Source organism: Gadus chalcogrammus, chromosome 23, assembly GCF_026213295.1.
Source record: "Gadus chalcogrammus isolate NIFS_2021 chromosome 23, NIFS_Gcha_1.0, whole genome shotgun sequence".
Taxonomy (NCBI): Eukaryota; Metazoa; Chordata; class Actinopteri; order Gadiformes; family Gadidae; genus Gadus; species Gadus chalcogrammus.
The window spans coordinates 3,228,782-3,252,720 of NC_079434.1; the positions used below are offsets into that span (position 1 = coordinate 3,228,782).

At 43.7% G+C, this 23,939-nt stretch overlaps 2 protein-coding genes across 2 annotated transcripts in view; one reads left to right on the plus strand and one right to left on the minus strand.

Annotated features, from left to right (window-relative positions):
• Positions 1 to 9,966, plus strand: part of LOC130377244 (retinal-specific phospholipid-transporting ATPase ABCA4-like) — a 125,181-nt gene extending 115,215 nt beyond the window's left edge. Inside the window, exons 42-50 of the mRNA XM_056584280.1 lie at positions 3,961 to 4,081; positions 4,575 to 4,637; positions 5,336 to 5,442; positions 6,097 to 6,238; positions 6,783 to 6,956; positions 7,073 to 7,176; positions 8,060 to 8,152; positions 8,625 to 8,874; positions 9,133 to 9,966. Of these exons, the coding sequence (XP_056440255.1) occupies positions 3,961 to 4,081; positions 4,575 to 4,637; positions 5,336 to 5,442; positions 6,097 to 6,238; positions 6,783 to 6,956; positions 7,073 to 7,176; positions 8,060 to 8,152; positions 8,625 to 8,874; positions 9,133 to 9,246 (1,168 nt within the window). The 3' untranslated portion in view covers positions 9,247 to 9,966. The remainder of the gene's footprint in view (positions 1 to 3,960; positions 4,082 to 4,574; positions 4,638 to 5,335; positions 5,443 to 6,096; positions 6,239 to 6,782; positions 6,957 to 7,072; positions 7,177 to 8,059; positions 8,153 to 8,624; positions 8,875 to 9,132) is intronic.
• A 1,231-nt stretch (positions 9,967 to 11,197) lies between these two features.
• On the minus strand, positions 11,198 to 19,840 carry LOC130377247 (very-long-chain enoyl-CoA reductase-like). The gene is made up of 13 exons (XM_056584285.1): positions 19,758 to 19,840; positions 18,949 to 18,999; positions 18,657 to 18,708; positions 18,063 to 18,107; positions 16,785 to 16,911; positions 15,908 to 16,066; positions 15,556 to 15,661; positions 14,554 to 14,626; positions 14,391 to 14,434; positions 12,893 to 12,950; positions 12,622 to 12,710; positions 12,392 to 12,437; positions 11,198 to 11,758 (listed from the first exon to the last, which is right to left on the minus strand). The coding sequence occupies exons 1-13, from the start codon at positions 19,818 to 19,820 to the stop codon at positions 11,631 to 11,633; spliced, it is 1,041 nt and encodes a 346-aa protein (XP_056440260.1). The 5' UTR covers positions 19,821 to 19,840; the 3' UTR covers positions 11,198 to 11,630.
• Between the last annotated feature and the right edge of the window lie 4,099 nt (positions 19,841 to 23,939).

Below are 23,939 nucleotides of genomic sequence, written 5' to 3' on the forward strand. Positions count from 1 at the left end.
CGAATTCATGGTTCTTCCTTCAAGCGCACACGATGCTCTAACGTCGGTTAAGGCAGGTTTATCACGTTGGCTACTACAGCTGTTTTTGGCGGCCTGTTTCCATTCTAGTCTTAGTCTTTGTGTCAAGGTGTCACTTTTGTTTTTATTAGTTTAGACACGTTCATACTCTTTCTTGTGATATGTGATAAGTATTTTAAGAAGCTGCATTTCCCTCACATAGCCACAAGGGGAGCAAAACCTTATTGAAGGCTGCTCCACTACAGAAGGAGCCGAAGCCTTTACGTCACCCCGGCCACGCCCACTAGGCCACGCCCACTTGACGTCCTCTCTAGCGGGTGGTTTCGAACTCGAGAGGCCAGAGATCAATAGGTAGACGGCAGAGAGCCACCCCGGGCCTATGCCCGGGGGCTTGAAGTAGATCACGGTATTTTCCTCTCACGCGTTAGATACAATTCCCTCCGTTAAGCTTCAGTTACCATACCGAAACATGCCGACTTTATAATAAATGAAGTCAGTTAAAAGCATCCCGGGATTGGACAACTTTCTTCAAGAATATGCAACATATTGAAATTCCGTTTAGGTATCATCAAAGATACAAGTGCGTAGATTTGTTAAATAAGGTAAACGGTCGAAAATTGATGTTATGTCTTAAACAGTTGAAGTTCCGTTTGGACAAAACGTTATTACAGTTTATCGCCTAGTTTAGGTCAACGGAAATGAAGACATTTTAGCAGTCTTATTTTGTAAAAACACTTTCAGTCTCGTTCGTATTCGCCAACAACATTGCACTACGCATTTAATTATAGTATTGTCATATGACCAGCATTGTTTTCCTCACGCGATAAAGGTTCGTTGATGACGACATTTAGTCATAATTTTCGGTGTCAAAAGCAACACTATTTGCAACTACTGGTGGTGGTGGTTATCAGGTACTAAACTCATAAAGCAAAATCGGCTATATAACTCAAGGTTAACCTGCAGCAACCCCGGCAAGTTCGACCACGTCGGTGGATCATCTAGAAAACACTCTTTGAGTTCGGTGTCACGTTGGTGGCATATCATGGAAAAAATAAAACTCAAGGTTCGCAGCGGCGACCCCGGTGAGTGCGTTGACCAAAGCGCAGCGGTAACAACTCGGGCACTCGTGACTATGACCACGTCGGCGGCACGTTATCTATTACTCATGGTTGACTGCAGTAACCCCGGTGAATGCGTTGACCACGTCAACGCACAACTGGGGCACAACTCGGGCACTAGTCGTGAGTTCGTTGCACACGTCTGTGCGGTACAACACAGAACTCTACGTCCTACATCCGGTAGAATTCAAGGTTCTTTCTTCAAGCGCACACGATGCTCTCTAACGTCGGTTAAGACAGGTTTCACACGTTTGCAACCATAGCTGTTTTTGGTGGCCTGTTTCCTTTCTAGTGTTGGTCTAGTCTTGTGTCAAGCTGTCATTTTAGTTTTTATTTTTAGTTACATTCATACTCTTTCCAGTGTTATCGTAATTCCATTTAGATATTATTGAAGTTTACAAGTGCGTAGTTTTGTTAAATAAGGTAAATGGTTGAAAATTGATGTTATGTCTGGAACAGTTGAAGTTCCAGTCGAACAAAATAACGTTATAAGTCTTTATCGCCTAGTTTAGGTCAACGAAAATGAAGAGACATTTTAGCGGTCTTATTTTCGTAAAACACTTTTTAGTCTTGTTTTATTCGCCAACTATATTGTACTATGCATTTAATCACTGCTATTGTCACATGCCCAGCATCCACGTTGCGTCCAGTCTCGTTTTTCTCACGCGATAAAGGTTTGTTGATGACGACTCTTAGTCATAATTTTCATTGCCAAAAGCAACACTATTTGCAACTACCGGCGGTGGTGGTTATCGGGTACTAAATTCATAAAGCAAAATTCGGTTTCATAACTCAGGTTAACCTGCAGCAACCCCGGCGAGTGTGACCACGTCGGTGGATCATCTAGAAAACACTCTCGAGTTCGCTGTCACGTCGGTGGCGTACATAGGAAAATAAAACTCAAGGTTGCAGCGGCAACCCCGGTGAGTGCGTTGACCACGTCGGTGGTAACAACTCGGGCACTCGTGAGTATGACCACGTCGGTGGCACGTTATCTAATACTCATGGTTTGACTGCAGTAACCCCGGTGAGTGCGTTGCTCACGTCGGTGGGAACAACTCAAGCACTCGTGAGTTCGTTGCGCACGTCGGTGCGGTACAACTCAGAACTCTAGTTTGTTGCAGCAACCCCGGTGAGTGCGTTGCCCACGTCGGTGGGAACAACCCAAGCACTCGTGAGTTCGTTGCGCACGTCGGTGCGGTACAACTCAGAACTCCACGTTCGCTGCAGCAACCCTGGTAGTGCGTTGACCACGTCGGTGGGCACAACTCGGGCACATGCAAATTTAATTACCACGTCGGTGGCATAATATCAAACACTCAAGTGCAGGGCACTCGGAGTTCATTGAACACGTCGGTGTTCAACACGGAAGTACACAATATTTGCTGCAGCAACACCGGTGAGTGCGTGACCACGTCGGTGGCACATCAAGGGCACTCGTGATTTCGTTGACCACGTCGGTGTTCAACATGAAAGTTCACAATACTTGCTGCAACAACACCGGTGAGTGCGTGACCACGTCGGTGGCACATCAAGGGCACTCGTGAGTTCGTTGACCACATCGGTGGTTCAACGCGAAAGCACTCAGGTCACGCAGCGACCCCGGAGAGTGAATCGACCACGGCAGTTGGTACAGCACGAAAGCACTCGTGGCTCGCTGCGTAACAGCTGCAGAGTGCTCTAAATTTTAATTGATCTCGCTGAGGTATTTCAAGTCAACTGCTTTTACGTGATTCATCGATCTCGCTGGCGGTTTTAAGCTTATCGTTTTACGGTATGTATGATTGACTCTTAATATGTCGTATATTGGGTATGCCTTTTATCTTCCAGAAGCAGTATAGATCCTTGTCCACTTCTTCTACGCGGGTATGTATGGTCTCATTACCTCCTTTCGCTATTCTATTTTTGGGGTCGGCTCCGCCCCTGCCAGTCCCGGCAGGACATGCCGAGTTATCACCTATTTCCGGCGTAGGCCTACGTCCTCTCTTTTGGGGAAGGCTCCGCCCCTGCTAGTCCTGGCAGGATACGCCGAGTCCGCACGTCACCCTGGATCAGTGACGGGGCTCATGCCAAAGATTTACCATGCAAAATATTCCCATGTCGTTATTTAAATAAATCCTGTTCATACTTATCAGTGATCGAGTCTTTATGGGAGAAATGTAAGCTTGCTGGTAGTTCTACCAGGAGGACTCAAATCACGCGCGGCTGGCCGCCAATCACCAATCACCAGCTACCAATCACCTGCCTACACCTGCTCTATAAAGAGTAGTCTAACATATGTCTTTGCTGCTCAGGTCTTCGTTCGACGCACCTCCATCCACCCCACCACCACCAGGTCGGCCTCAGTCTACTTGTCCAGGGGAAGGCTCCGCCCCTGCTAGTCCTGGCAGGATACGCCGAGTCCGCACGTCACCCTGGATCAGTGACGGGGCTCATGCCAAAGATTTACCATGCAAAATATTCCCATGTCGTTATTTAAATAAATCCTGTTCATACTTATCAGTGATCGAGTCTTTATGGGAGAAATAACACTATTTGTCAATGACATCATTGAGGTCTCACGACTTTGCAGACAACCGATGGGGACATTGATTAGTTAACTAATTAAATAGCAGGGGACAGAAATACTCTTATTGGCCTGAAGCTGTGACATCACTGATTGGTTAGAAGAGATATTCCTTGTTCCACTCTTGTTACCGCCAATTTGTAATGGGGTGCCACGAGTCAATCATGTATCCTAATGCATTTCATGTTTGTGTCTGATGGGAGCTATTGCTGACTGGTTGAATTTATTGAATCTAATCTTATTCCAAATCCGTTCCAGGATCCCAGACTCCGTCCAGCCTCCGATGGTGGCGGAGGATATGGATGTGGATCAGGAGAGAGAGCGTATCTACAAAGGAGGAAACACCAGCGATATCTTGTGCATCAAAGACCTCTCCAAGGTTGAACTGTTTTCTGTTCATCCTGCTACCTTCTGCATTGCAGAGAATGGGCACACAAAGAGACTATAGAAAATATAAGAAACCATTGCATTCAATGCAACCTTAACAATCTCTACACATTTACATTCAGTGGATTTTGCTGACGCTTTTATCCAAAGCAACTTACGACCATTCATTCACACATTCACACACCGACGGCAGAGTCAACCACGCAGGGCGACAGCCAGCTCGTCAGGAGCAGTCAGGGTTAGGCGTCTTGCTCAGGGACACCTCGACACTCCTAGCTAGGATGAGCCAGGGATCGAACTAGCGACCTTCCGGTTACAAGTCAACCCGCCCTACCTCCTGAGCTACTGCCGCCAGCAACAAATGAGTGCTGTATTGCATGGCTCCATACTCATTGAGGCATGGTTGATAGATAGGAAGGAACACATGTTTTGTTTGGCTCATTCTCTGAGATGCTAATGATCTGTGAAAACGTTGTGTGTCGTAGACGTACAAGGGCAGTACCACTCCAGCTGTGGACAGGATCTGCTTAGGCGTGTCACCTGGAGAGGTACGTTTCATACTTGGATCCGAAAGAAACTCTTTGCAGCCTTCCTCAAGGCGGAATTGTTCTCACATGTGTTTTTTCAAGTTGTGTACATTTTCTATCTATAAGGATGTACAATCTCTACCATGGAAACGATACAAAACAGAAATGGTGACTGTACAGAGGGGAGCTCTATGGATGCAGCGTAGAGGCTTCTTGTAAACAAGCAAGATCAGTTGAATCCACTTTCACAACAGTATTAAGCAAACTGGATGACATATTTTCTCTCACGGAAGAACAAACAAATTCACTCAAAGCATGAAAGATGTGTTTGGTTGAAGTACAATGACTATTCAGTGCTCTGATTCTTTCTCCATTGTGCCCAGAGGCATTCTGGTCTGCATTTGAGGATTTCATGGAGACCGAAAATGAACTGAGGAGTGCGTACAGAGTAGGAGGCATTCACAAACTGGTCTGGCGATGTCAGGCCAAAGCCTAGCGAAGCAAAAAATAATCTCTCTATCTCTCCCTTTTCTCTATCTCTCTATCTCTCTTTCTTTTCTCTCTCACTCTTTCTTTTTTTCTCTCTATGTCTCTATCTCTCTAATTATTTCTCTCTCAATCTTTCGCTTCTGCTTTCTCTCTCCTTTTCACTCACTCTCTGTCTCTGTGTGTGTGTCTCTCTCTGTCTCCCCCGTTCTCATGCCCCATTGTGCTTGCAGTGTTTCGGTCTTCTGGGGGTGAACGGAGCGGGGAAGACCACCACCTTCAAGATGTTGACGGGTGACATCGACGTGAGCTGGGGCGAGGCCTCGGTCAGAGGCCACAGGTGAGTCCAGCTCCGCTCTGCTCCGCTCCTGGTATTCCATCCTCTGTGCCCACTTGTTTTGGTTGGCCTGTATGGGAAAGACATTTCTTTAAAATATTGAGCAAAATACAACACTTTCTTCCATTTGAATTGGGAAGTCTGAATTTCTGAGTTGCCGGTTGAACATTTAGACTGGATCACCCCCGAAGTTCAGCCTCTGAGAGTTGGAAGAACCTCGCAACGACCTCAGGATCCAATATGGCTGCTCCGTACATCAAGAGCAGTGACAACTTTAGTAATATACAGATTTTTTCTGTCTTCTTTGTCCCTCATTAAGTTTTAAAAACAGTACGGTCCAACTTCTATCTGTGGACTACATCATATACATGTGTCTACAGCTAAATACAGAGTAATGCGTCTTTATTAACTGGTACGGCTAGCCAGGCTAGAACAGATATTACCAAAATGTCCTCCTGGTTTCCCGACTCTCGTCAGACCCAACACTTCTGAAGTAAATGGAACGTAGAATTATACAGTTTCTGGGGTTTAGACAATTGATGGAATGTTGCCGGAATTGCCGGAAAGATTTTGCCTTTTTGTTAGAAACAAAAATTATTTTTTTTGCAGGAATACAAGAGCGTTATTTTTTTGTTTGCGTATGTCTCTCGACTGCAGTATACTGACCAACATCCTGGACGTGCACCAGAACATGGGCTACTGCCCCCAGTTTGACGCCATTGATGAGCTGCTGACGGGCAGGGAGCACCTGAACCTGTACGCCCGCCTCAGTGGAGTGCCCGAGTACGAGGTCGCCCGGGTGAGCAGGGCAGCAGGGCCGAGCAACCAAGATATTGCTGATTCGTCCTCAGTTCCGCTTAGCCAGGGGTTGAGGTGTCCCTGATTGAGATACCTATACCTGAATGCAGTAGCAACAGCAGGATTTAAATGGTAGCCACTGAGTAGCCACCCGTCGCCTGGTGGGTGGGCCTGGCCAAGAGTGCTATCGTTTTCTGCCACCCCTGTCCTTGAATTGTCTTGCATGACAAGCTCGCCCCTATGTGAATGGGTTTATGAATAGGTTATCATCAGGAATTCATTGTCAAGTGAAAGTAGTGTCCATGGAGGTGAGAAAAGCACAGTATGGATGCAGACACCATTCAGTGGCATTAATCAGAGTGGCATAAACAGCAGTTGTCTGGAAAATTGTAAGCAGCTCTACTGCAATAGTTCAAAATAAACGTTATTTCCTCTATGTCCACATGTACAGTGTGGTTCACATTAGCATTAGGGTTAGCGTTAGGTCCGGTCCTTTCAGAGGCTGAGCTAGACATAACATTGTTGAATCTACATCTCTCCTCCAGGTGTCAGAGTGGGCCATCTGGAAGCTGGGGCTGTCGGAGTACGCGGGACGCAGCGCCGGGACGTACAGCGGAGGCAACCGGAGGAAGCTGTCCACCGCCATCGCCATGATAGGCTGCCCTGCCCTGCTGCTGCTGGTGAGGCCTGTTCAGACCGTGATAGGCTGCCCCGCCCTGGTGAGGCCTGTAGAGACCATGAAGGACTGCCGTGGTGGGCTGTAAGGATGTCATTATAATACGACACCATGAGGACGTACTCCAGCCTAAGAGATCTCTCGACTTCCTCTCGGCAGGATGAGCCGACCACAGGCATGGACCCCCACTCCCGGCGCTTCCTGTGGAACTCCATCATGAGCGTCATTCAGGACAAGCGCGCCGTCGTCCTCACGTCCGACAGGCAAGCCGTCCGCTCGACGAGTGTGTGAGGGTAGATGGCATGGATGTGTGTTTGTGTGTGGACGTATTATGATGTGTGTGTGTGTAGATGGTGTGGATGTGTTTGTAGATGGTATGAATGTGCGTGTGTATGGGTGTCGATGGTATGGATGTGTGTGTGTAGTAGGGCTTTGGCTCCGGACTTTGTTATTTGAAAGTAAAAAAATAAATCAAAATTCAAACGAATATTAGGCAGCCCTTAATATTCGAACCTGTTATGGGCAGGCCAAGAGGGAGAGACGTCGGAGAACCCGATGCAGTCCATTCATAATATTGTAATGACCACGGAAGAGGCAGTGAATGAAGTATTGATTAGACAGAGATTTATTGGAAACCTAATAAACCGTTGGAACAAGCAAGACCGGTAACAATAGCAACGCGGTAAACAAATCTTGCGAAGCCCAATCCAGGTCTTACTGAAGGCATTTAATAGTCCAAATATTATTAATAAATATTTGAATATATTCGAATATTAATATTAATAAACAAACTTAGAATATGATTTTTGGGCAAAAGTCAAAGCTCTAGTGTGTAGATTGTCCGGTTGTATGTGTGAGTATGGATGTGTGTGTGTAGATTGTCTGGTTTTATGTGTGAGTATGGATGTGTGTGTGTAGATTGTATGGTTGTACATGTGAGTATGAATGTGCGTGTGTATGGGTGTCGATGGTATGGATGTGGGTGTGTAGATTGTCTGGTTGTATGTGTGAGTATAGATGTGTGTGTAGATTGTCTGGTTGTATGTGTGAGAGTGGATGTGTGTGTGTAGATTGTCTGGTTGTATGTGTGAGAGTGGATGCGTGTGTGTGTGTGTATTCTAACCAGGTTACCTCTGCCCTTCCCAGTATGGAGGAGTGTGAGGCCCTGTGCACCCGGCTAGCCATCATGGTCAATGGGTCCTTCAAGTGTCTGGGCACCATTCAGCATCTCAAGTACAAGTAGGTCCTCCTGGCGCGCCCTCAGCCTCCACATGAAGTCCTTCCTCTCCACAAGAAGGTTTCGCCCAAACATTACACACCTTGAGTAAACATTAGATGGCCAGGTTAAACATTACATTCACAATTTGATGTGTCCAGTTAGTGTACAATATTGGATTTATATTAGTTTTCAACAGTTTTAATTTAAGGCGTACGTAATTGCAAAACAAGAGGAAATGCTTGATGGGTAATACACAAAATGTAATGCACACAAATGTATTAAACCTGCACTATGTACATTTACATCGATTTTTTTTATCGTGAAACATAAAATTACATAAATAACGGTTAATGGTTAGATACATGATGCAAGATTAGTTCACATAAATCCTATTACTCATACAATGAAAATACTTGTTTGGAAAGAAGTTGTTGTTTAATAATGTCTGTTCTGTGTGCGTGCACGTGCACGCGTGTGTGCACATGAGGGCAGGTTTGGCGACGGCTACATGGTGACCATGAAGATCCGGGGGGCGGCGCCGGGCCTCAGTCCGGACCTGAACCCCGCAGAGGACTTCATGGAGGACGTGTTCCCCGGCTGCGTGCAGCGGGAGAGGCACCACAACACGCTGCAGTACCAGGTCAGCTGCTCCTCCCTGGCCAGGATCTTCCAGACGCTGCTGGTCAACAAGGAGCCGCTCCACATAGAGGACTACTCGGTGTCCCAGACCACCCTGGACCAGGTGGGTTCTTTACCGTAACAGAGCTCATCACACCTTACCTTAATACAACAGCGATGATGAAACCCATCTCACATAACAGGGCTACTTCCAGAGAGGCCTCACTCAACCTTTAATGTTTAGTGTAAGAAATAAATGACCATGGTATAATAATAATATTTAACTGAACTGTAGATATAACTGTTAATTATCGCTGTCAGCACATTTTATGCACTCTGTCTGGTCTGTATTTTTCAGTTCACCCTTGTGTTTTTGTTTCAGGTGTTTGTGAACTTTGCCAAGCAGAAGCTGAGAGGGGAAGAGTCTATCGTGTTGCACCCCAGGGCGGCCGGGGCGCGGCGACAGGTCAAGGTCGCGCCCCTGAAGAGGAAGTGAAGCTCCGCCGTTCACCTCTGCAGGAAGAGTGTGTGTGTGCGTGCGTGCGTGTGTGTGTGTGTGTGTGTAGGGGTCATCAACAACATTGGGGCTGATCTACTGGTTCATGCCAGGTCAACAGAGTCTGCCCGACTTCCAAAGGCTGTGTCACCATGACATGCCTGTGCCTACTGAAGGGGTCCCCTTTCCCCAATGACTGAATTGACAGAAATCACTGGAATCCTCTTTTCTCCACGTAGGGAGAACAATTGTAAAGTTCACATCGTCTGACGTGAACACAGATTAAGTATGACAGAGATGATCAAACCTGCATTGAGATTTTCATTTGAGCTGTACTGTCTGAAGTTCAGGCGCCAGGCTGTGACTTATGCTGCAGTGGCCAAAGGAGGTGAACCTTCTTTGTTCTGCCTTTCTGTGAGACAGGGAATGTAGGCTGAAGGGAGTTGAAGGCTGAGCACTTTATTGATACAGCCCTGGTGGAAGCACCAAGAGGCCCTTTTTTTTACCAAGTTGGAGAGTCGTGTATGCATTGTGTTGCCGATGAAGTTGCATAATGCTGCTGCTGCTAATGATTCCATTGAATAATGTTTTAATTATAATTCATGTTATTATAATTAGCTATTCAGATGTTGATTTTTGTCCATGCGTTTTTTATCATGGGCATCTTTGTTGCTTGAATATCCAAATTTTTGTCCGCTTATGAATGAAGCTCATCAGTAGGTCATTCCTGAGAGAAGCAATTTTGTAGAATAAACGCCCTTTTAAAAAATAGGTAACGACTCACATTTCTGTTTATTCATTACATTAATTTCATTTAAGAATAACAACATTAAACGTCTTGAAGTCTTAACACATTTTTCTAAGATATAAACATTTTTCATTGTGTTAGAATTGCTTTATACTAATAGGCCTACAGCCAAAAACTATTTGTAAAAATTCTGAGTATGAAACTAAAAATTATGTCCTGAGTAGTTATCATATGTAAAATAATGAATTTAACATTAACCTACAGTAATATATACCACTGCTTCATCTCATCAGAAAGGGTTGACCAAAATGCTATTCTGGGGATTAAACATAATACCCACTCTTACATGATACTGTTTCCAGTTTACCTCTTATTAACATTTGCCTCAATGGATAATCATTCAAATATAATCTTATCTGATTGTATTTAATGGTGCAGTGTGGCATCTAGCAAAACAGACTTTGAAGAATCAAAAAATAATATTCATAAGTATGCTTGATTAGTTTATGCTATCATGTAAATAAGAATTGTTGCACTTTCGTTAGCTTAAATTGTATTCAAAGGCATGCACCATATGGCACGTCCATGTTTCTACAGTAGCCCAGAATGATAACACAGAGAAATATATAAAAGATTTGAGCTATTTAAGAGGAGGTCATGTTATCCCCATGGCTATCATCCATTTGTGATTATTTCTATAGTACAGGCGTTAAGTAAGAAGTAAACATTGGCTTGTGTTGAGAAACGCCAATAGCTTATTATTCAGGCCATGTCCTACAATATGTACAGTGACCATGGGGACTATGAAAAAGACACATGATTGTTATATTCACAGACTGTTATATTCACATTGCACCAAGGTCGACTTTGAAGGCTCTAGCCATCAAAGTCGACCTTGATGCAATTAAAATGATTGTCACCTCTACAAACAACTTGGTTTTTCCTCTTTGTATCGACCTGCTGGTTGCACAACAATCTACGGTTGTCAAGTTACCGTTAAGAAGTCTGTGAGGCATTACATCTGTGAGGCATTACATCTTTCAAAGTGTTCTGAAGTTATAGAGCGCATCACATACTTATTGACCGAAGGTTGGTCATACTTTACAAATGTTGACCTTTGGGAACCAAAGGCATGTCAACCCGAAGAGGAAAACCAAAGCTGTCGGTAGAGGACTCATATTTCATGAGTTGTTTTTTACACGACTTTTCTTTTATGATCCTGCCCCAACCAAACAGCCTGTTTCTGCTTTGTGTTGTTTAGTAATTATGTTTGCATGTGTTTCATGTATTTACGTTCCCTAGGTTCTGCCACAATTTGCTGGTAATTGTGGGTTGTTTTCTGTCTGCTTGTATACATTAAGTAAAGCTTACTTTTGCATCTTCCTTCTGTGTCTGATCGCTGCTTTCCTTTGCAAGCTGTGACATTTTCTCCATGGATGACCAGGAGGTTTGCATAGTTTGCATACAAACAGCATAAATAACATTTTATTAAACAAACTGGCAATAAATCTTGTATTAATTGTAAAAAAAAGAAAGAAAGGAAAACAAGTATAGTCAGTATATTCCAGAGGACTCATTCTCAGTGCCATGCTGACCTCGTCCTGAGTACAGCAATGACCAGGAGCTCCACAGGCCGTCAGAGCACCAGGGGGACGATGGCCATACGTAGGCCCGGGTAGGCCTTGAACTCCCGGGTGTAAGCCCTGTGCTTCCCCCTGGCCCAGACGCTCATCTGGATGAAACTCAGCAGTGTGTACAAGGCCACTGCAGGGAGCGCAGAATTCAAACATTAAACATTGAACAACACCCCTCAAGGCTTTGGTTTTGTTTAGCTGCTACCAAAACACCCCAGAGTGTTGAAGATGAGCTTCCTATTATACAAAGCCTAATAATAGAAAATAATCAATTTATTTTACCACTGGAACCATCTTTACTGCTTTTTTTCCACTAAAACCATGAATTTAATATAATTGGTATATATATATATATATAACGGTATATTTTACTGCAGCATAATGCAAAAAGCTATTTTCACTGAATATGGTCAAGATATTGATATGCAAAACAACAAAAAATAACTCAGTAAAATAGTATGATTCATGAATGTTCTATTACTAAAAAAATGTACAACAACAATGTTGTTGAATCGAAAATTATAAATTGCCTGAAACATTAAAGGGTGATATCTGGGATTGTCGCATCATTTTTAAGTCCACCCAGTGCGATCTATCTCCGTCACAAGGGGCTCTACCTGGTGCCTTGGTGTACAGGCGGACCCAGCCTGGGAGCTGTCCATACGATGGATGATGGCTCAGTGGTGACAGTGGGGTATACATGGAGGTATGGTATTGCTGCTAACATTCCCATGGCTAGGCACACAGTGGGAGGCATTCTTACCTGGGAGACACTGGGTCATGATGGAGAAACCAAGCCAAGCGCCCACCTGGGTGTTTAAAAGCACAGATAGAGACCAGTCGTTATTATAAAGCATACCACCTCAGGAGGATGTTCATGAGGAACACAACTACTTTGAGGTGAGGATGTCACAACAACCATCATTGATTGTCCCTGGCCCCCAAATGATTGTGATTGATACTACATTGCTGATGAGATGTCTCTGCTGTCACCTCGTAGGTGTAGTTTGGACATGAAACGAAGAAGAACAACCAAGTGAAGGGGTTTCTGGTCGGAGTGGGGAAGTTCCTGACCTTGGTTCCTGGGAAGCGGAAACATAGAGACGTAGATGAACAAACAGATCACTTTGAGATATATAATAATATTTAATGATCCATTCAAAGGCTAATTTATTATCCCAGGGAGTGTTGATTATGTATTTATAACTATTCAATTTCCTGTATGTAGACTGGAGCAGCATTAAAGTGTATATCGGTCCCATACCTTCTCCTTTGAGGCTGTTCAGCGTCAAGTGAATGGAGAAGTTTCCCACCTCACACAGCTGTGGCAGAAACAATCGAATGAGGCACACACACCTCAACACAACACTTAGCTGACATACCGTCTACAGATGATATATTATGAGGAATACCAGGACCCACAGTCCAGGTAACTCCAAAAGGAAATCTATTGGTTTTCCTGCGTCGGGCGCATTTCCTGTTAAATAGTTTATGCTAGAGATGTGACACTTGGCAGACCATTACTGTGCATCCGAAATATTTTCCGCCATTATGGATTTCCAAAATTGTTTTAAGGGAAACTCCTCCTTGTCGAATATCCGATCAACACCAAACCTCGGGAAGCGACAACATGCCTCACTAAGACATTTTTTGTGATCGCTTGAGGAAATTATGTGGCCACTATTGACCAGTGAAATGTCAAGTAGTTGTTGCCTTACTGTCAAATATCATTATCAAACCTACAGGTTTGGTACAGTATGAAGGATCCCCCGAGGCACACTCTTTATTAGCCATACCCAAATCAGCCATAAGGGGGCGCTGTGAATGCATATACAGGCTATTAATATCTGCATAATCTTCATAAGCATCATCTCCAAACTTGACACATATTTTTAAGGACGCCAGCGACCAAGATCTCCAATGTAGAGATGCATCTCAATTGTGTGGTTTGTGTTTGTATCAACAGGATTTTTTACTTTTTGTTTTATTTTTTCTTTGTTTGTTTTCATGCCTTGGAAAAAAGGGGCAAGTAACGCTCTTCCTGGATTAGAAGTAAATAGGCTGTTTCTGAATTAAACTTATTTAACATGGGGAATACCAGTGCAAAATTGTGAGCTTTGCAAAACGTTGTTGCTGTTTGTTATGTGGTTGGGTTGCTACTTGGATACAACATGCATAGCTTGATTTCAAGCTTCCGTACTTGGGTCCCTATATCTTCCAACACCTTGAGGTAAAGAGCACCAAATGTTCTTCTGAATTAACTCAAAAACTTGAAAAACAAACCTTTGAATTTGTAACATTGAAATATTATACCAAAAAAAGGTTATCCAAATGTATTTTTTTAAAATTCCAATTAAGTTTCACCATTTAAAGAACACGATATTAAAAAGGAAAATACCATTTTCTTTAATCCAGATACAAAAATTCATGTTGCAGATACCAAAAATATGATATTAATTCAAGAACATTTTTATCTGATTACTTTGTTTTCAAATAATAATATTCCAATGTTAGGAATTCAAAGGTGTTTTCATTTTCTTATACGTCCAACGGCTTTCTAAAACATTCGAAACATTATTGCAATGATTTGCTTCCATCAGTTGTTATATTAGCCGGCTTGCAATTACTGTTTTTTTTGCATTATCCTACCATCTTGAAAATAATATATGGTCCTAAATCCTATGGACATAATTCACAATGATCATTATGTCATGTTGAGTTGTGATAAGTTGCTTACAATTCTTAGAAGTATTGATACGTACCACAAAAAGAGCACATGCAGAATTGATCTGTAGATCTCCATAATCTGCATAAAGAGATGGGAATATTCTGTATCAGAAAGCAAGTAAAAAGTTATGATCATCTTAATGACATCTTGTGTGTATGTATAAGAAAGACTTTGGTGTGTTTGTATTACTAACTTACATGGGGGTGTGTAGAGTGGATGGTTAATGTAGTAGGCCAACCAAGCCGAGAATCCCCAATAATATACACAATTCTAAGGAACAAATACAAAAAAGAGACATTTTAGTCAATGCTTAAATAAAGAAATAACTGTTGTTTTACCATACATTTTTTGGTAAGATTTTATACTAAGGGTAAATAAATAAACCATTAATTAACATTAGTTAATATATGTTAATTAATTAACATCAGCCAAAAATATTTTTACATGGCATTAGCATCTGGGTTAAGCCTGGAGACCCCCCTGTTCACTTGACTCCACATTCTGTTTTGCTGCAGGGATCAGTCTGGACCTAAAGCCGCCCACAATCATCTCAGTGTGTGGGAGTAGCTGTCTTGACAGACTAATTCTGCCAGCCTTCATGGTGCGCTATTCAGTGGATACGGCTCAAATGTCATTTCCGCAAAGAAACTCTGCTAGTAAATAATCTTCTTGTTTTATTGTAGTTATTGACTCAATAGTGCCATAACTTGCTTTGAGAGACACAGTTTGGCCAGCGGTAGCCTGTGTCATCAACTACAACACAGTCCCTGATTGGCCTGATTACATTATCAATACAGATAATGGGTGTGGGCAGCTCTAAAAAATAAACACATAAATAGCTCTAAAATGTCCTCGGCCATGTGCTGCAAGGTATGTTTGGTCAGTTACTGACCAAACCAAGGTTCGGTCAGTAACTGACCAAACTTTACACCCCGCTCTGCCATTTCTGGTATCCAGTTTCCACTTTTTCCAATTAGGAGAGAGAACTCCACAAAGGGGCAGTCCTCTGTGCGTGTTCACTGGCAGGCAGAAGCATTTCAGTGTAATATTAATTCATGGTTTATCAATGTTCCCTTATTGTAAAGTGTAACGAGTCATTTTACACTGCATAAAGAAGGATGAACAATAACTATCTAACCATTAATGTAAGCCTAAGTATAGAATCCATTGTTCCATTGGAGATGAAGTGAAGGGCTCACCCTGATGATAGTCCTCAGTGGCATGGTCCCGTGGGAGAACCGGTGCACAAAGATAGTCTCCACCAACCTCTTCATGTAGTGACCCGTGTGACACGCACACGCCAGTCTGATCAGGGGAGAGGAGAGGGAGACAGAGATGCATGCTGGCTGTTTGCTTAGCTGTAGGATTTGTCACGGCCTTGTCGTTAATGTCAAGACGATTTGAATTGCTCCAAGCCTTTTTAATCTTCCGTCTGTATGACTATCGCTCTCTCTCCATTCATCCCCCTGTATCCCTACTCTCTCCCTTTACGTCACCTTGTACGGTTTCTGAGACCAAACAAGTATCAGATGCGTCTTTTCAGGGCCTTACGTGGTGACGGTCAGCGGGCTGGAGGTGAAGGCGTATCTGTGGGGGTAGATGAAGGGTAGGCGGAAGTAGAACATCAGGTAGGTGAAGAGAGGGCCCATGTACTCTGCCAGAAACACCTGAGAGAAGAGAGTCACACACATGACAAGACCAATGAAACACCTGAGAGAAGAGAGACACACACATGACAAGACCAATGAAACACCAGAGAGAAGAGAGTCACACACATGACAAGACCAATGAAACACCTGAGAGAAGAGAGACACACATGACAAGACCAATGAAACACCAGAGAGAAGAGAGACACACATGACAAGACCAATGAAACACCAGAGAGAAGAGAGACACACATGACAAGACCAATGAAACACCAGAGAGAAGAGAGACACACATGACAAGACCAATGAAACACCAGAGAGAAGAGAGACACACACACATGACGAGACCAATGAAACACCAGAGAGAAGAGAGACACACATGACAAGAACAAAGATGCCTATGGGCAGTTTTCTTTTTATATGATAACACAAAATGAAAAAATGTACTACCTTTCAGAAAGAAATCAGAAGCAATATGCAAAATCTGTGGAATAAAGCTTTAAACTTAATATCAGCAGAATATCTTTGGTTTCTTTAAACCTTTCACAAAATTCCTAAGATGCCAGATACATTTCAGAATGTTTAAAGCAACAGTTTTTCATGATCAAAAGCGGACACAGTAAATTAGTTTTCTTTACTTGGGCAACACCCAAGTCCATCAGCTAAATCTCCAAAGGCCGTCTGTGTTCTGGAAGTACTTTGTAAAGACAGATGGAGCGACCTTCTCTACAAAGTGTCCACGTTCTCCGTTTAGAGAGAGTAATGGAGGGCTCTGTGAAGGCTCCTGAGAGCGGGGTCTTTCTACCATGGTCCAGCCCAGCTGGGGGCCCAGGTCTCTGAAGTACATGGTGGCGGTGGTCCCCACGGGGAGGCTCTGCAGCACCTCCTCGTCCCTCAGGGCCTTGGCCTCTGGAGCACAACACGGAAGACAAACCAAACAATACATTGGAAGCAAAGCTATTCAAATTGATTAGACTCGAATATAAAATGATGTTCATTAATGTAATCGATCGAGATTCACCCTAAGAAGGGTTTTATTAGTAGCAAGATGGACACACTGATTCAAACATCTGTTTGATTTAAACTAAATCATTTTTGTATGCATTTTTAGCTATTTGAAGATTATCCCTTAATTTACTAGAATTAACTAGAATTATGCGCATCTGCACTGTGTGTGTGTGTGGATAGGTATATATATATATGTTTATATATATATTATACAATAACACATACATACACACACGCTCACACACATATATATATATATATATATATATAATATATATATATATGTTTATATATATGTGTGTGAGCGTGTGTGTATGTATGTGTTATTGTGTGTGTGTGTGTGTGAGAGAGCTTGTGTGTGTGTTTGTGTGTGTGTGTGTGTGTGTGTGTGTGTGTGAGTGTGTTGAAATGAACTTTGTGATGAAGGTCTGGGTGACCCAGTGCTCCTAACCTGTTTTATAGATAATATGGTGCACTAATAGAAAGCCTATTTTAGATCCGGCTCAGGAGGGGGGGGGGGAGGCTGGCCCAAATAGCATCTATTACCAGAGCGCTTTCCTCCATCCCTCTGCTTCTCACAAAGAAGACGAGCCGAAAGCTCATAATCGGAGCTCTGACGGCCTCATGCTGGCTCTTTCTTTCTTTACTTCAATAGACGTGTTTTCAATCCTTATGTTATGAGTGCAGAGTAACTGCTAGAATCTATTGACCTGGTCAGGGTATAGCATGGAAGAAAGCGGGTTCTTATGCCGTCTTACTGTAGCGTGGCAGTGTGAGTTGGGCCAACTTTTAATGGGGAGAGAAAAAGCGTTAATGATGCCAAGCATCAACTTTCTTTTGGTACGAGTTCGAGAAGTACGAGAAAATGCGTCTAACAATAAGGAAAGAGATCCATTCTCCATACAGCATATCAGCTCATTAGTTGATTTGTGGTGTTTTGCCACCTGAGGAGGCATATGGTGTGAAAGCGCAATGTTTCAGTTAAAGGATAATTGGTTTGAAACAGCAGAAGCCATTTGATAGATTAGCTCAACAGCACTAATATGTCTTACTGGGGTCCAGCTTCAGGGCCTGACGGGCTGGATACCACTGGGGATCTGCAACGCACGCACACAGACACACACAGACACACACACACACACACACACACACACACACACACACACACACACACACACACACACACACACACACACACACACACACACACACACACACACACACACACACACACAGTAGAGTAAGCGGGGTGGGGGTGCTTGCCAGTTTGGCTTCAGGACAGATAACAATTAATTATAATGGTGTATTCGCTACTTGGGCGGAGCCAGATTGCCCCAGCCCCTTTGGCAAACACTTGTAAACCTTTTTTGATTGGACACGCTGATTGCTGACGGTACAAGCTCTGCAAGATTCAAACAAGTAAACAAGGAATTACACTTTTATCAGATCCTCTGGGGGACGCTAGGCCCTATAGATGCACTGGTCAGGAGCAGCATCTAGAAGCCTTTAGAGTTAGCTGTCTGCCATTTACAAATGTAAGGAATTTATATTCAGTCAATATAGGGCAAAGCTATGTTGAGATAAGCAAGTATGTGAAGTGTAGATGAGCTAGCAGCCAAGGCGACCAGTGTGCTGTTAATACTTACAGGATTTGTGAACAAGACTCTTGATGTCTGCTATTGTGGAGTAGGGCTCCACCTTTGAGAAACATAACATGCACGCTTGTTACATCCATCCACCCTGAGCGGGGATGGGGGAAGACGGACAGGTTCAATAACCTTGTTATGTAGTGTTTGCTTAATGAGCTACACTGTGGGGAAGTCTATACCAATACCAGGAGAAAAAGAGTAATCCTTTCTAGTTAGTTGACTGTTTGTACCGTGCTGGGCATTGATGAATGAGTGAATCAAGAGGAGTTGAGTTCAGGTGCAGACGTACCTTATCTAGGAAACAAATCTGCTTTCTTGTCTTTGCATCAAGGACCTCAACCTATCATTAGAGAAAGAAAAGATAATCAACCAACAGCGTACTGTTTAAAGAGTCTTATGGTTTTAGTCTGATTGTCCTGTATTTCTATTTATTTCCCTCCAAAATTGAAAGTTCTCCGTGCACTCTGTGACGTTGTCAAAGATGAGTTGGTGTCCCTGGAGGATCCTCCAAACCTCCACCAGCTGATTGCCCCCCCCATCCGGGTAGACAACCGGCTGTGCGAGCATCGCAGTGAACCCCCCCGACCACCCCCGTTGTCCGAAACGAGCTGCGTCGCCAGTAGCCCGAGGGGTCCTGAAGAGTCTTGCCCTCAACCCCTTGGCTTCTCGTCCGTCGCTCGATGCTGTCTTCCTGTAGCGAGACCAGACACTCCCCCTCAAACTCATTTTGGATTCCAGAGCGGAGGAGAACTTTATCGAACAGGAGGTGCATGACTAAAGGCTAAAGCCCTTAACGGTAATCTGCCCGCTCGTGTGGAGGGCAGGACCGGCACCTTGACCTTCCAACCAGGCTCCCGTAACATCCAGCCGGATGCCATGTGCCACTCATACTCTGAAGAGGAACCCTGCAAGAACCTGAGCCCATTCTGCTGGCATCGTGTCTCATCGCCACCCTCACTTGGGAGATTGAGTCAGCAGTGCTCCAGGCGCAGGAGCAACAGCCTGACCCAGGTACCAGTCCTCTCAACCGGTTATTTGTCCCTGACTCTGCGTCCCTGACTCTAGAGTGCTTATGTGGGCTCACGCTACCAGACTCACCTGCCAACCAGGCATAACCCGCACCCTGGATTTCCTCCGACAACGGTTCTGGAGGGCCATCATGGACAAGGCCACCCGCTCGCTCCTCGCTGCATGTTCCACCTGTGGACAGAACAAGTCCTCAACCAGACCCAGTTTGGCTTGCTCCGCCCCTTAAACGTACCTAAACTTTCCTCTGCTAGGGGCGGCTGACCTTCTGTTGCTCCTCGTGTTCCGGCCACATGGCATTCCTACGGCCGTCGTCTCTGACCGTGGACTTCAGTTCATATCACAGGTATGGCACCGGTAGCTACTGCTCTCTTCTGGTTCCCACCAACAGATGAATGGACAATCAGGGCGGGCTATCCATGGGATGGAGGCTGCGCTGCGTTGCGTTACCAATGCCAATTCATCCTCGCTGAGTTCCCAACTCCCCTTGGTCAAGTATGCAGATAATTCCCTCACCAACTGGGTTTTCTCCCTTCATGTGCTCATTGGGGAATCAGCTCAGCTGTTTCACTCCATTCTGGCTCCCATGCGCCAGTTCACATACCTGGAGACTTCATGCTCTGCCCTGCTCTGTGTCTCTACCAACTCCGAGCCCCACCAATCATTTAGCTTTTATGGTCCGTCCACTACTAGATGTGCATTGTTGCGGCAAGGGACTCCAGTACTTTGTGGACTGGAATGGCTAAAGGCCACAGGAGCGATCTTTGATCCCCCGGAGTCTAACCCTGGATGCTTCACTCATCTGGGACTTTAATAAGGAACCAATTCCGCTCAATTCAGTCGGGCGTCCGTAGCGGGAGGGGAAATGTCAAAGCGTCCACTTCGGCCACCTGGGAGCATTGTCTTTCCATCCGTCTCCCTCGGTCTACAAACCTGCCAGCAATCGCCTTCATAAGCACAAAGTATATCAACCGTGGATCTCAAGACAAAAATCGTCCTTCCTCGTGTTAAGGTCGCTAAACATCTTTTCTGTTGCTTTTACTAACTGTCTTCTCCCTATGTTCAGTCTGACTACCTGCCGGTTTCAGAACCCTCGCCTGTCTGATTACCCGCCTGTTGCTGAACCCTCGCCTGTCTGACTACCCGCCTGCTGCAGAACCCTTCTCTGTCTGACTCCTTGTTGCCCCTTTATTTACACTGTATCTCTGTGTTGAGCATTTGGGCTCGCTCTATATTCCCTAACACAGATTGTATTCTATAATTAAGGAAATTATCCCTTGGTCCTTGGAATTAATACTTGGTTCTTGGCTTAGATTCAATTAAGATACTCAATTCAGTAATTTACAACCAAAATTATCCTTAGCACGGCGCAATAATAGGTAATTAGGAGAATGGAAAATGCCTTGCTTAGATGCCCCTGGTACGGATCAGATCTAGCTACAGCCAAATAACATTAAATATTAAATATATTAAATATAAACAGATTGTTTCTGGCTATTTCCCCTGTTCACTGATTTCAGTCGGCCACTGGCAAGATGTTTATTTGAACTTGTTTTCAGTGAACATAAATTTAGACATAAGCCGGTCCAAAATTTGATGAAAGACCTCGGGAGCTAGCCTGGCTAATGCCAGACCTCATCTCAATCTGCATTGAGATGAGGGCTGTTTCCCAATGTCAAGGAAGCATGCTCAACGGCCGCCCTTTTAAGGACGCTACGTCATCGAACGCCGACAAGCACTGTTCCAATGTTGAGGACAGTCGAAATACGCCCTCTTTTCGGGTCCTTCGTTTTTGAGAATTCCGAGATTTTTCAAGGATGCATCGCTGCATCCTAGACGAGCCAAAACTACCCACAATCCTCTGCGTTCACTGGGCGGGTTCTTGAAAATGGCAGAGAAGTACACGTTCAAACGAAGTGAAGTTATATTAGTTTTCAGAAATATTTTGTGCCGTATTGCTTTTTATAGATTCATCATGTTAATGCAAATAATCAAGCCTAAAGGCCTGTGCCACTTTTCTAACGTTTTTGCAACTTAATGATACGTTGCTATATTTTGCATGGACGTAGCTGGTGTTAAACACCACTGTCACCAATGTCAATTTACTCGCTCACAAGATTACATTATTTATGTATACCTATTTATGTTTTACGTTTTTTTTAGGGTCAGCCCAGCAAACGGAGGCTTTTGTGCGCCTTAGGGTGGCGCACAAACATTTGTTTGCCGGTGGGATAGTGCCACTATCCAATGTTGTAAAATTAATGCACAACCGATCATTTGCAATGTTTGTAATTTTGAATGAACGTATATAATTGTATTTTATATGATATACTTATGTGTTCAAAGCACTGGTAGATTGTAGGCATATGAATGAATGAATCAGATCATATATCCAAATAAATACACGTTTATCATCTCTTTCTTTGTCTTTTTCCCCCTGCATAATAGTAATCAACCGTACTGTAAATGTAATGCATGAATTAAGTTCTCAGACAATTTCACTTAGTTTTATAAAAATTGAATGGATTTTCCTTTTAATAAAGACAATTCGATCAACCACAACAAAGCTTTTGTGACTTCCCCAAAGAGGCTCCATGCGAAGGAGAAATGACCGCATTCATAACAGACAAAAGTCAAATAAATATCGATCAGCTTGATTGCTGCCATGTTTTATTCATAAGCGCACATGTGTTTACAAGCGGACACGCAGTATTAAAAAGCGGAAGCGGAAGCGCTTCCACACTACCAAGTCGTTCCCAAAGTCAGACGTTACAAACGCTAGGAAGCACTCGAGCTAGCACTCTAGTCTCATCTCCATAGGACGCGACTAGCAAGGTCGCGTCCTAGCAAGGCTGCAGCCTTCACTTTGGGAAACAGCCGAGGTCTGGGAACCACACAGGTGTGGTTTACGATTGCCCGGAGCCGTTTATTGGGCGCTACGAATGTCTATCATATGAGTCTGTAGGTAGCTCATAGCCAATCAAAGCCTGTTGGTAGCAGGGCAAAGACATCCTTCACGCCGAAAGTTTCACTTTTATCAAAATAAACTTGCGTTCTAAACTACTTGGAACACATCTAAAGCTGCATCGATAGGTAACGCATCTGCTTCCATTTTTGATCCGTAAACTAAAAGCTTCGGTGTGTTGCATAGACGTCGTCATCGTCTTGCCGTCCCTCCCCGTTCTGTGATTGGTTCCCTATCTCAGGCGAAAATCGGATCCATGGAATCGAGGCTGCCTGGCAGCGCAAAATGAAATCGCGCGCAAGGCAGCATTGGTATACCCAGAGTATTGAGCACAAAAGCTCCATGGAACTATGCCTCATTGTAGACTTGTAGACTATTGTTTTTCAATAAATATAAAATCTGCAGTTTAGGCTTTCATAACCCCACATTATATGCTGTTTCACATCGATTTTCCCTGGCAATAAGGGTGAGGGAAATAACTCAGCTGATCCCCGCTTAACTTAGGAGGTAGACCTGGTACACTTGGTACAGATACAGATAGGTTTCAGAACTGTTTCCCACTCATTTTTTTCTTGGAAACCAACTGTACAATCAGTGCAACAATTTACTTTGTGTACGTGGGGATTTAAATATAATGATTTTATTCACATAACATTTGTAGTGAATAAATTATAAATTATTGATTTATGCTGTTATATTAAGTACAGCAATACATTTTCTATAATCCAATCTAATCGTTATGACATGACAGATTTCCCTCGGCCCTCAAAGGCATTTAGAATTTCGTATGTTGCCCATAATGAAAAATAATTGCCCACGCTTGCTTTACGACAAATAAACAAACTGCACCATATGTTAATGTTTACCTGTTATGTACCACCATGTTTAGTTATATGTGCAATTTCTGTTGTCACTTGGCAATTAACAGTGCCGTGCCCTTTAAAGTCATTTCTTTCTGGGAAAGGATGGCCAACACAATGTTGTGTGGTCCTACGCTACTGCTAGATATGTTGAAAAATCTTCTCATCGATAAACGGGACACATTGAAGACAGCCATTTGACTTGGCTTATTTTTGGCTACTGAAAAACATCTTGAATACAAAGGCAGTGATGTTGTAAGAGTAAGCGTTGGTATTATTCAAGATCTTATACACCACCAGAATTTTTACATCGATTTAAATCCATACACCTCTACAATGAGTCGTAGTTGTGACCCTTTTGAAAGGTTTATCTTTGGCCTTCCAAAATGCTCCTAAGGCCACGAGCGGGCGCCTCCCTCGCAGGAGGGA